This window comes from Pelophylax lessonae (assembly GCF_965119305.1).
Source record: "Pelophylax lessonae genome assembly, chromosome: 8".
In the NCBI taxonomy this organism is placed as follows: Eukaryota; Metazoa; Chordata; class Amphibia; order Anura; family Ranidae; genus Pelophylax; species Pelophylax lessonae.
Window position 1 is genome coordinate 182367865 of NC_138775.1, and position 12581 is coordinate 182380445.

At 40.6% G+C, this 12581-nt stretch overlaps 1 protein-coding gene across 1 annotated transcript in view; it reads left to right on the forward strand.

Moving 5' to 3' along the window:
- SLC44A3 (solute carrier family 44 member 3) overlaps nt 1-12581 on the forward strand; it is a 190502-nt gene that overhangs the window by 108591 nt on the left and 69330 nt on the right. Inside the window, exons 11-12 of the mRNA XM_082265861.1 lie at nt 590-755; nt 3816-3969. Coding sequence (XP_082121987.1) covers nt 590-755; nt 3816-3969 — 320 coding nt within the window. The remainder of the gene's footprint in view (nt 1-589; nt 756-3815; nt 3970-12581) is intronic.

Below are 12581 nucleotides of genomic sequence, written 5' to 3' on the forward strand. Positions count from 1 at the left end.
CTTTTGGAAACGCACTGCACCTGGATCGCATGGTACTTGCGATCTGTTCCAGGATAACACACTGCATTTTATGACCTGTGTTTTGGGGTGTCATTTTGAACGCAGTGCAGGAATCACTCACGGATTGTAGGTTTTGTGCCGCGTTCTAGTGTGAACCCAGCCTTATAAATATTGTGTGACTGGAAAGAAATTGCGGCATTCAGCAGAAATGGAAAATCTTTCACTATAAACGATCGATCATTTGCTGTGGCAATGCTGAGAATGAATAGCACGACAGGTACAATCTAGTGTACAAAGCTACTGTACATAGTGCAAATATTCAGAAAGACTGACCAGCCAAAATCACAAGAGCTGCATAAAACCAACCAGAATATGTGTTCCTGTCATTCATTCACTAAGACAGTTTCTTGAAAGTTTGTGGACCCTTCCCAGTAATGTTTCATTTCAAGGCCATCTTTAGTCTATGGAGCAAGGCAAAAAAAAGGCACACTGCAGACATGTCTGCTGCAACTTGTATGTTGTGTATTATGCTATTATATTATGACTACCCATAGTTATGTATTTATTATAAGCATCTATGTCTTTCCAGGCAGTGCCCAGGTATCATCAGATGGGCAAGTGGAATTTAAACCTCTGGCCGGAATTCGATATATGTGGTGGTATCACTTATTTGGTCTTATATGGACCAGTGAATTCTTCCTTACATGTCAGCATATTATCATTTCTGGGGCAACTGTTTCACGGTTCTTACATCGGTATGTTCTGTAGATTTGTGCTTATTTTGGAAAAAAAACCCCTGATTTTTTCATTTGTTTTGTTCTGATATTTGGTTGTAAAGGTGTACCTAACACAGCGCTTCTTACATTTTAGAACACTTAAAATAGCAAAGGGGTGTTTCTGCGCTATAAATGATGAATAAAAACATGAAAACAATTGGTTGCAAATGAAAAAAAGCAGCTAACACAAGATCTACAGACAGTGATCAATAATGCAATAATTATATAAAAAAGCTTAGCGCTAATACAAAACATAAATAAATGATATAATAACAATGAATCTTCATCCAGAGAAATTGAAGAAGAATGCCAAAGGAAAATTATAGTGAATAAAATCCCAAAAAGCAATCAGAATAATGGTGAAAGTCCAAAACGAATCCAAATAGAAATAATGTGATAACGATCCTTTCTGTGACACCCAGGGAATTGTGTAGATTGGGGACACCACAGTGCACAAGAAAAGGGAGCAGCTTACCAGAGCGCCATGGCTACTCAAATGAATTAGAAAGCCTCGCCAAGCAAAAGGATGTTTCACATAAACCTCACAAACTCCAAGGGAAAGTGGATAGCGCCATGGAGGGGTCAGTTCCTCATAATCACTCTGTGATGATCAAGTGGGTGTATGGAGGAAAGTAAACAAAGGACCATAGCATAATCCTGTAAACACATATACAAAAATTTATTAAAAAACTACTCACATTGGTACAGTACAAGCAGGCACATAGAATATAGCAGCTGAAGATCCGGCCACGGCATCCCGCGTGTATCCAGTCAGCATAGAAAGCAGTAGGCCGGCTCAGTAAGGGGGCGTGTGGACGTTGCGTCTGGTGTCGCCGACGCGTTTCATCATCAAAAGACGTCGTCTGGGCGTGACTACCAGAACACACGCTTCTTATCCCCCACAACATAGATGAGCGGCATGCATCTCTGCCAATAACAGAAAAGCGAAGGCGGGGGCAAGTGCGCCACGTCATCGGAAACACTGGATGAGTGACACACAACTCCGCCAACCGCAACACTGCAAAGACGGAAGTGAAGATCTGCATCATCACAGACGAATGAATGAGTCCTTTGTTTACTTTCCTCCATACACCCACTTGATCATCACGGAGTGATTATGAGGAACTGACCCCTCCATGGCGCTATCCATTTTCCCTTGGAGTTTGTGAGGTTTATGTGAAACATCCTTTTGCTTGGCGAGGCTTTCCAATTCATTTGAGTAGCCATGGCGCTCTGGTAAGCTGCTCCCTTTTCTTGTGCACTGTGGTGTCCCCAATCTACACAATTCCCTGGGTGTCACAGAAAGGATCGTTGTCACATTATTTCTATTTGGACTAGTTTTGGACTTTCACCATTATTCTGATTGCTTTTTGGGACTTTATTCACTATAATTTTCCTTTGACATTCTTCTTCCATTTCTCTGGATGAAGATTCATTGTTATTATATCATTTATTTATGTTTTATATTAGCGCTACACTTTTTTTATAATTATTTTAGAACACTTAGTTAAAATAAAATAAGTATTTTAGGAAAGTTCTGAACTAAGCCTAGTACTCACAAAGAGAAAATCCGACGAAAATACCGCTTTCGAATCGATTGTGCGATAATCTGATAGTACACAGTTTTCGAGAGCCGATCACCACAGTTCATCCAAAATTATCCGAAGGGACAAACACAAAAAATGCTCCCGTACGATACCAGATCATACAATTTTTGTTTTAATCCGTACAGTTTTTGGCTAACAAGAATCGAAAAAGCAAGACTACGCATGCTCAGAAATGAAAGTATACATTACAATCCAATACATGACATTACTTCCAAAGTCTTATTCTGCGAGAATTTTCGTAAGTTGAGTAACCCCCTTTAGATGCACAGTGAAATATCTCAATGCCAAATGAATAAATATATAGTGTCCATAAATGGGGGGGTTAAATCTTCGTACGGCAATCCCAATTATCTTCGTGCAAAAAGGAGGGTGCCCGAGGTGGTTGTAATACAGATTGCACTCTGGTCATAGACGTCTTCAGCAGCCAGCGTACCGTACAGCGTAGTTGCCTCACTTCCTGATCCGGAGCCGCCGTGGAACGCATTGCGTTCCCGAGCACTATTCGTTTGGCTGTCAGCTCGGATCGTTCCCCCATACATCTGATGCTGTTCTATATATGTTCTGCTCCCTGACCCCTGCAAACATTCAGCTTGTCAGTTGGGTTGAATGCCTGTGACCCCATCGCACGCTGTTGTTTCCCTGCAGCTCGTATGCCTTTAGATAGGGGTGCAGGTATTCTTCACGCCTGGAAGTGTGGCATGGATGTTGTGGTCGGGTAACAGCAAGCACATAGGCCAATGGTAAGGTAAGTATATTGCTTCTTCTATTACAGGGTCAAGTGGATTCCTAAAAAATCTGAAAGGTCATTTTTGATTAAGGACACTTTTATACAGTCCAAGCTCTCCTTTTATCATGGCGTCTAGGTTTTACTTGACCAGGGAGCTACATTTTAAAAATACATAAATATATACAAACAAAAAGGCCACACTCAGTGAATCAATTGGCAGCTAGCACAAAAGCCAATATGCCAAAAACCTCTTAGGTAAGTATATGTAGACGCTGCACTTTACATATACTTACAATTTTTACTAGTATTACCACATGATATGGGAAATTGTGCATTTTACTGGCTGAGCTCCAGTCCATGAAGTAATGTAAATAACAGCTGCATTAGGTTTCCCTTGATTACAAGAAGGTCTTTGGAGGTCAGAGCCCTTGTGTTTCTACATAGAGGAAAATCAGAAATTTCCATTTGACTTGAAAACTCCATCTAGCTTACATTAGTTCTGTAAGGGAAATAGATGTTTCGGTGGTGCAGAACAATAATTGATGTACAAATATCAAAGGATGGTTGGTTTTATTGATTACATTAAAGATTGTGCCTCCTGTATGGTGTTTAGATGCCTTTAAAACAATGCATGGAGATAATAGTGCTAGTGTTTATTTTCAATTTCATGGGATTTTATGTACTGTGTCTGCTTAATATTTACAGAGATAAAACAAAAGTCAAGAACCCTATCCTGTCTTCCTTGTCTCTTCTGTTCTGGTACCATCTTGGAACAGCAATTATGGGTTCCTTCTTGCTGGCCCTTTTGAAAATCCCAAGAATTATTGTAATGTATTTGTCTCAGCTACTATATAAAAAGGTGAGCATTAGTAAAACCTGTACATTTTTGGTGTAAACCATTTTGTATAAATTCGGTAAAGAAACAAGTGAAAAGCTGTGCAAGCCAAAGGCCTTGTTCACACTTAAGCATATATTTGTGTGAAGGGTCATGTTTGCCCACATGGAATTCACAGGTGTTCATTCCATCAGTGTGCAGACAGTCCCATTCATGTCTATTGGGATGCTGTGGCTGCACAGACACAGCCGCTGGTCCCAATTTTACAGCTGTGTGTTCGGGACATGCACCTGCACGGCTGGTGAATTAGGACCAGCGGCTGTGTCTGTGCAGCCATAGCATCCCAATAGGCATAATTGGGATTGCCTGCACGCTAATGGAATAAACACCTATGATTCTTGTGAAAGCAAACGTAGTCCTTTGCACAGATGTATGCTAAAGTACACCCATGCGAATTAGGTCTAATATGCCATGCAGGGTGCGAATGTGAAAAAAATGTATCTATAAGGAAAGCAAAATGTTTTTTTTAATAAGCACATTTTTTTTGATTGTTGTAGTGTTTACTTAATAGTGTTTACATTTTTGAAGTGGCTCTCAATTTGTACATTAGCCATTAGAAGCAGAGAAATGCTGGGGCATGTGTCCAACAATTATTTGAACTGAGAAAACTAGTTAGATGAGTGGGGAAATGTCTTTAAACTAGTTCAGGTAAAAGGGATTCTCTACTACTACTTATGGACAGTACTGTTGTTCATTACTCCTCTAAAACTGCACCCGGGAGAGACCACTCATACACTCCTATGGGATTTTGTTATCTGTATCTGCAAGGGTTGCTGGGATATGTAGTTGAAGTATGTCAAGTCAAAATAAAAAAACGAACACATGCATTTCATCCCTGCAATACACCCATTTTCCCAGGTTTTATCCATTTTGCTGCTACTTCCAGAAGTGTTGTGGCGGCGTCAGTACCAGCATGCAAATGAACTCTGGGCCGCTAAAGCAGCCAGGAATTGCCAGCTGTCTAGTAGATCTGGTTCAGGCAGCTCTAACTACATGTTTGGGAACTTGCTGCCTTACCACAGCCATGTGTCCCTTACCTGCGTGACTTACCTGTCTCCCCTGGGTCCCTGGGATCTCATGTCATGGTGGGTGTCAGAAAATCCTGAGAGTGAAAAAGTAGCTGTTTTTCTCAATAGACAAGAAAGCTAAAATTATTTTCCTACTTGCCCTTTTGATTGTCTTTAGAGGGACACAGGTCCCACCCCTCTGTGATGATCATACTCTTGATACTGCTTTGCTACAAACTGAGGCATACTGGTAGTAGTTATCCCTACAATTTTTTTTGCCAATTTCCAGACTTCCTATAGGCGACAATATAACCTATATTGATATAATTGTTCTACGCCTCTTGTGACACTAAGTTGACTCAAAAAAAAAAAAAAAAAAGGTTTTACAGTCAATTCAAAAATGTTATTTTTTCTGTACTTACTGAAATTGCCTGTTAAAAGAAAAATCAATGCAGCCACCACATCTAAGGACCGATATGCCTCAATATTTTACATTTTTGTTTTTGGGTTGCGTTATCCTTTAAGGGTACTGTTAATGCACTAACTGTGCCCTTTGGGTAGAAATTGCAATATTTTAGGGTGAAAGGTCAAGTCAAAGTGAATGATAAAAGGTCCATTAAAATAATTTCTGCATGCAGGTTTTGGTTGGAATTTCCCTAAAAGATTAGCTTTATTTGATCTTTCTTGGCAATTTTGTGCAGTTTTGTGGTTGTGAGTAGTATTAATGTGCTATACATGTTTGAAATAAATAGGAGGAAAAAGCCTAGCTCTGTTGTTTGGGTTTGAATGTGCACAATAATCACACAAATTAAAAGGAACCAAGAAATAGGACTTTTATTGATCACAGTCACCTCCTGTTTGGCACTACAACCTGCAGTTGTCTGTCTCCTGAAAGCAATGTTAATTTGAGGACAGAAACTACAGAGTGGATGATCCTGAACAGGTGTGCTGTGCCATGGAACTAGCAGAGCTTCTAGTGGTGAGGAAACAAAGCCTTTAGTTATGAATGTGGAAGGATTGATGGATGTCCGGTTAACACAGGTCAGTGTTTCTCAAATTTGTTAACATAGGGGTGGCGCAGTGGCTAGTACTTCCACCTAGCAGCAGTAGGGTTACCGGTTCAAAACCCAACTATGACACTACCTGCCTAGAGTTTGCATGTTCTCCCTGTTCTTGTGAGTGTTTCCTCCTGGTACTCCGTTTTCCTACCATACTTCAAAGACATGCTGGTAGGTTAATTGGATTCTGTCTAAATTGGTCCTAGTAAGTGTATGTATGAATGTGAGTTAAGGACCTTAGATTGTAAGCACATTGAGGGCAGGACTGATGTGAATGTACAATATATACAGTATATGTTTCTGAAGCGCTGCGTAAATTGACAGCGCTATATAATGTAAGTTGCCTGCTTTAACTGTAAGCTGATTTGATAGATTTACTAGGCATATCTACCGAACCTAGGTGTACACCCAGGTGTACTGTGATTTCAGTGAATCAGTCAAGTCATTAGAAATAGTTCACTCTTCATGTGGCTGATATCTCAACAGCCGTATCAAAAATGTGAATGAATAAGCATATAAAAATGTGAAGAGCATATCAAAGATTCATTTAGACACTTTTCACTATGCCCATGCAGGGCAGAGTAACAATGTGTTTGTAAATGGCCCCTCCTGCTCCAGTTATTCTCACCTTACCTTGCCTGTGTCTAGCTATTGACTGCTAAGATCAGAGTGCATACTTGGAAGTCTTGGGTATTTTTTCTGGCTGCAGTTGGAGGCAGGAGTGGCGGAAGAGCACAGGAAAGGTGACTATAACTGGGGTAGTGGAGGCTCTTTATAAACACACAGTTTTGCTTTTTTGGCAGAGACTATGTTTATTATTAATATTATACAGAGTTTATGTAGCACCAACAATTTCGACAGCGGTTAACAACAGAAAGGCAGACAGTACAATTAAAATACAATCTAATACAGTAGGAACCAGAGGGCCTTGTTCGTAAGAGCTTACAATCGAAGAGGGAGGGTCAAGAGATACATAAGGTATTAAAGTGGTTGTTACCCTAAAGAGAAAAAAAAATGCCCGGTTCCTTTAAAGCATGATCAGTAGCATAGTGCTGTTGTATTGTCATTTTGTCCCTTTGTTTTATCAGAAATACCTGGTTGATCCTGCCAGTTCCGGTGTCCCCCTCTGTGTGCTGACCACAGTATTCATGGCTGTTGATCCCTGACTACCATAGTCAGCCTGCGTGCCTCCATCATCCGCAGTGTTCTGAGTGTCTCTTCCTCTCCCCCTCCCTCCTTGCCTGTCAGCTCCAGTCTGTGTCTGCAGAGCCGATCCCCTCTGAGCCTCCCTCTCCTCCTGCCTCTATTGCAATGCATTGCATAGCACAATGCCTTGTATCTTCTCTGTTTTAGCAAAATATTCACTGCAGTATGTCAGTTTTTTAAAAACTATAATCCTAAATACCTTTTTGCACAACTTCTCTGTTTGGCCACATGATCTGCCTCTGCTGGCTGGCTGACATCACTGAGGAATCTAAGCCCCTCCCACTGCTGTTCTTAGATTGAGGAAGCAGAGCAGAGGGAGATCATGTGACTGCACAGAGGAGCTGTGAAAAAAGGTATTTAAGATTATAATTTGAAGTAAACACACACACTGCACTTTATATCTTGCAAAAACAGATGACACAAGTAATTGTGTTATATGACTTTACAACCTCTTTAACTGTGGGGGATGGGCTAAAGGAAAAAATAAAAGTACAGTTGTTAGGTGGAGGCGGGATAGGTCTCTTTGAAGAAAAGGGTTTTCAGGGATTATCTAAAAGTGGACAGAGTAGGAGATAGTCGAACAGATTGGCGTAGAGAGTTGCAGAGGATGGGAGAGGCTCAGGAAAAGCCCTGGAAGCGAGCATATGAGGAGGTGATAAGGGAGCTAGAGGTAAAGGGTTAATGCAATACATACTAGTAATGTTTAGTCGTAAAGTATCCAGGAAATTTTACCAATGTGCTAATTTCAGAAAGTACCAGCCAGCACTTTACCATAATCAGGTTTTATAGCTTTCTGTCTGGCAGATTGAGCTGTGCATTCAGATTTCAGATTGGGGATTTCTGGAAAACCAGACTACTGATAACCCTAGTGATATATAAAGTTAGATTGGCCCATGGCAGAGCAAATGAAGGGGAAAATGGAGGCACCAAATTGGCTGGTTACCTTGCATCCTTCTAAATAGCAATTTTTTTTGCCTTGCCTTACCAAAGTCTGAATGTCTTTGTAAACTAGAAGTCGGAATCCTGGGATTGATTGGCTAGGAAGGGTGAATAAATGTTCCCTGAGAGTACAAAATAATTATCGTCATCAGAAGTGATTTGTTTTATACTATGTGTACTGTTCATTTAATATTAATAGTTCGGTTTTGCTTCAGTCCTATAACTCCTGCCAGTTTGACACATCTCTTTTTGACAAGATGAGGCACAAAAAAAAAAAGCTGGAGAAAACGCATTACCTTGGTATTTTCATAATTATACAAAGATTAGCAGGTCATATTAATTTGTTTGTAATCTGATTTGTCATGGAATATTTAGAAAATGTAATTGGATTTTGATATTGCTTAAGGCAATCTGTTTACTTTTTCCAAAAGTGAATGTGTCAAGGTATATAGAGGTTTATCATAACCTTCTCAAAAGTACATGACATACCCCCCCCCCCCCTTTTCTCTAACTTTTTTTTGCTAAAGTCATTCTTACTATGAACACCTGAAGTTTTAACCCTCACCTAATCTATCCAAAACTGAAAACCACTTTTTGGCTGTAACTTGGTTTCATCATTTTGCACCAGGCACAGTTAATACATATTGCCAAAGACCAAAGCTATAATCAGATTCACTACTATGGGGTTGATTTAATAAACCTCGAAAGTGCAGTCTGGTGCAGCTCTGCATAGAAACCAATCAGCTTCCAGGTTTTTTTTTTGTCAAAGCTTAACGTGGTAGTAAAGTCCAGTCCTAAATTTAAAAAGCTGGTTCCCATGCAGGTTTAAGTCATAATGTCCTAGTATTCACCGCATACCTGCACAATATGACACTTATCTGCAAACTAAGCCCTCCAGCAGAGAGCTGTCTTGGTTCCCCCCGCACTTTCATCTTCCCCCAGTGTTCTTTCCAGGTTTCCTATCTTCGGCTGCTTGAGAGGCCGAGCTGCAGTGGCATCACTGCTGCGCAAGGCAGATTGCCGTTCTGACAGGAGGGAAGTCATGGATCCTGTGTCTCTAAAATGCAGGGACTAGGATCCATGGCCTCCCCTAGTAAAGGCACCTCCCACAGTACACAGAAACACTGGCTAGGCACACAGGTAACCCTTTAATTACCTCTGTTAAACCCCTTCCCAGCCAGTGTCATTAGTAACAGTGCATATTATTTAGCACCGATCACTGTATTAGTGTCGTGGTCCCCAAAAAGTGTCAGTGTCCGAATGTCCACCACAATTTCGCTATAAGTCACTGATCGCCGCCATTACTAGTAAAAAAAAAAAAAAAGAATCCCATCGTTTGCAGAAGCTATAGTTTTGTACAAATCAATCAATATACGCTTATTGGGATTTTTGTTTACCAAAACTATGTAGCAGAATACATATTGGTCTAAATTGATAAGGAATTTTTTTTTTGTTTTTTTTTTAATTTTTTTATTTGAAATGTTTTTTAGCAGAAAGTAAAAAATGTTGGTTTCTTTTTTTTTTTTTTTTTAAATTGTCAGTCTTTTTTTGTTTATAGCGCAAAAAAAAAAAAAAAAAAAAGCAAAATACAGAGGTGATCAAATGCCACCAAAAAAAGCTCTATTTGCGGGGAAAGACATTTTATTTTAAAACAGTGTCGCACGACTGCGCAATTGTCAGGTAAAGTAATGCAGTGCCGTATCGCAAAAAATGGCCTGGTCAGGAAGGGGGATAAATCTTCCGGAGGTCAAGTGGCTAAACACACAGACTTTACTATCACTTTAAGGGTCCTTTCACACAGGCTTTCTGCCTGGCGGACTCTGTGTTGCTCATCGGGGATCGATCCACTAATCCCCACTGAGCAGGCGGATGACAGCTCCGTCACTGCTCTCTGTACAGAGACAGACCTGTCAGATCCCTGCTCTCCTCTATGGGAGATCGGATGAAAATGGACCACCTGTCCCTTTTCATCCGATCCTCCAGATGGATGGAAGATATGGTTTCCATATGTCTGGACTTCAAGGACCGGATCAGATTCGGATAGCTACGGGTGTCAGCAGACATGTCACCGCTGACATCCGCTGCTCCATAAGGGTGCATGGAGCATCCAATCAGGTCCGCCTGAAAAACTGACAGGTGGACCTGATCGAAAAGCCCGTGTGAAGGGGCCCGTAGGCTCCTTTCACACAGTGTGTCTGTCAAACGGACTCCGCTTTTCTCAGTGGGGGATCGAGCCGCCGATCTCCCGCTGAGCAGGAGGATGACAGCTGTGTCTCCGCGCTGTGTGCGGAGACACAGCTGTCAGTTCCCCATACATCTCTAAGGGGAAAATCGGATGGGAATGGACCGTCGGTCCGTTCTCATCCGATCCCATCTGATCCGCTGGACTGATGGAAAATAGGGTTTCCATCCGTCCAGATTTGACGGACAGGATCGGATGTCAGCCGACATGTCTCCGCTGACATCCGATCCCCCATAGAGATGCATGGGGGGACCGTTCAGATCCGCCAAAAAAACGGACAGGCGGATCTGAACGGTCCGCCTGTGTGAAAGGGGCCTTACTGAAAAAGCTGAAGTTAGAAGCTGATTAGCTACAATGCACAGCTGCACTGGATTTTGCACTCTCTAGTTTTAGTAAATCAACCCCTATGTGTTCCATATTTTACAAAACCTTTTTTAAAAAAATGTCGACACAGTCAAATCTGGGGTTTATATCATATATTGTCAGTGACAATAAACTCCAAACCCTGTTTCATAATCCTATTGTACTTATTTAGTTTTCCCGATTTTCCTGATTTATGTTTTGGCATAAATCCATTGTGAGGTATAATCATTCTAATTCCAAGGTTGTTTTTACAAGATTTTTCGGAAACCAGCACAGTAAGAAGAATTCTTTTTAACCTCTGTCCGTAGGATGGAACTTCCTCTGAGGCTTTGGGTATTCCTGACTATGGAGTGATAATAGAATTTCAGACTGCAGGAAATGGAGTTAATTTAATTTTAAGTACAGTAGAATGATGTGCAGAGGATGTCCCCCAACTGCCTTAATAAAAAGAGTGATGATAATGTCTTAGCAGCCAAAAGTGCTGGCCCAGCATGTTCACAATCTATTATTTAGTTTTGCTGTTATTACATCTTTTAGTATCAGTGACTCAACTCGGTTTATCTACTTGTTTCCCTCTTTACATTTATAATTTGGCTTGAATTCACGTAATATGTGTGCCAAAGATAGATCCGCCAATCCTGTCAAAGTAATAAAACGATCATTTTTTATTCATCCAATGTTTTCTTGGCAAGAATGGCTGTGGCCTTTGTAGTGACTAATGTATAATAATACTGTTTCCCTTTTGAAGCAATAAAAAACCATATCATACTTTCCATTGGAAGTATATTTACATTGAGCTGCCAATGTTTCTTGTCATTGAGCCTTGTTTCTTTCTTTATATGGGAGCCACACTTTCTAATACTTCATACGGCTCTACCATAAATATGTATTTCTATAAAACTTTTTCTTTTAAGTGTTCTAAAAGGTGAAGTCCCTGGCTAGCACCGACACCATGTGACGATGTCCAATTGTGGTGTTATGGTGCCAAGGTTGTTGTATAACTAGGAAAATTGGATCCCCATGTGGAATATGTGCCAGGGATAGTTGCTGATTTGGTATACTGCATTTACATTATGAGTAGTAGTTTTTTGTTTTTATATATATTTTATAGAAATTCGTTAATTTAGGTAAAGTATCCAAATGAATGCAAGTCAAAACATTTCCAGGCCTTCACATTACTTTTTTTATCATACAGTCTTAAATGGAGAAATGTAAAAAACAGGAGGGGAATTACTAGAAGGATTAGCAACAATGGGGGGAACAGAGCTGGGTATTGGTGAGCACAGAGCCTCATTATTTTGCATTGTGAAACACACAGAAACCAGGTTCCACCTAAAGCTTTGAGCAATACTAAGCTGAGGACCAGGATTGCGGTGTCGAAAAGGAAGAAAAATTGTGTTTATGCTATTTTTTTAGTTTGCGATTTCTATTGCTCATTAATTTGGAACCTGACCATTACATCTAAAAGGGTGTAGAACTTTTACAGACACTTTAATGTATATTTAGAATCTAGTCCTTCTGAGACCTGAAACCAATCACAAAGCGCATTTTTTTCTGCTTTGTGCCATCATATGATTTAATTCCTGTGAAGGCAGAACAGCCACTTTTTAAGCAAGAAGTTCGGGAATAGAAAAAAAATAAACAATCATATTAGCCTAGATGGCTGCAGCACCGGTCCCAGCAGATGCTGTCCCCTGCCGCTCTACACCAGGAACTGATAGAGCAAAGGCCACTGATCAGTCAGTGCTTGGTGTTCAGTCG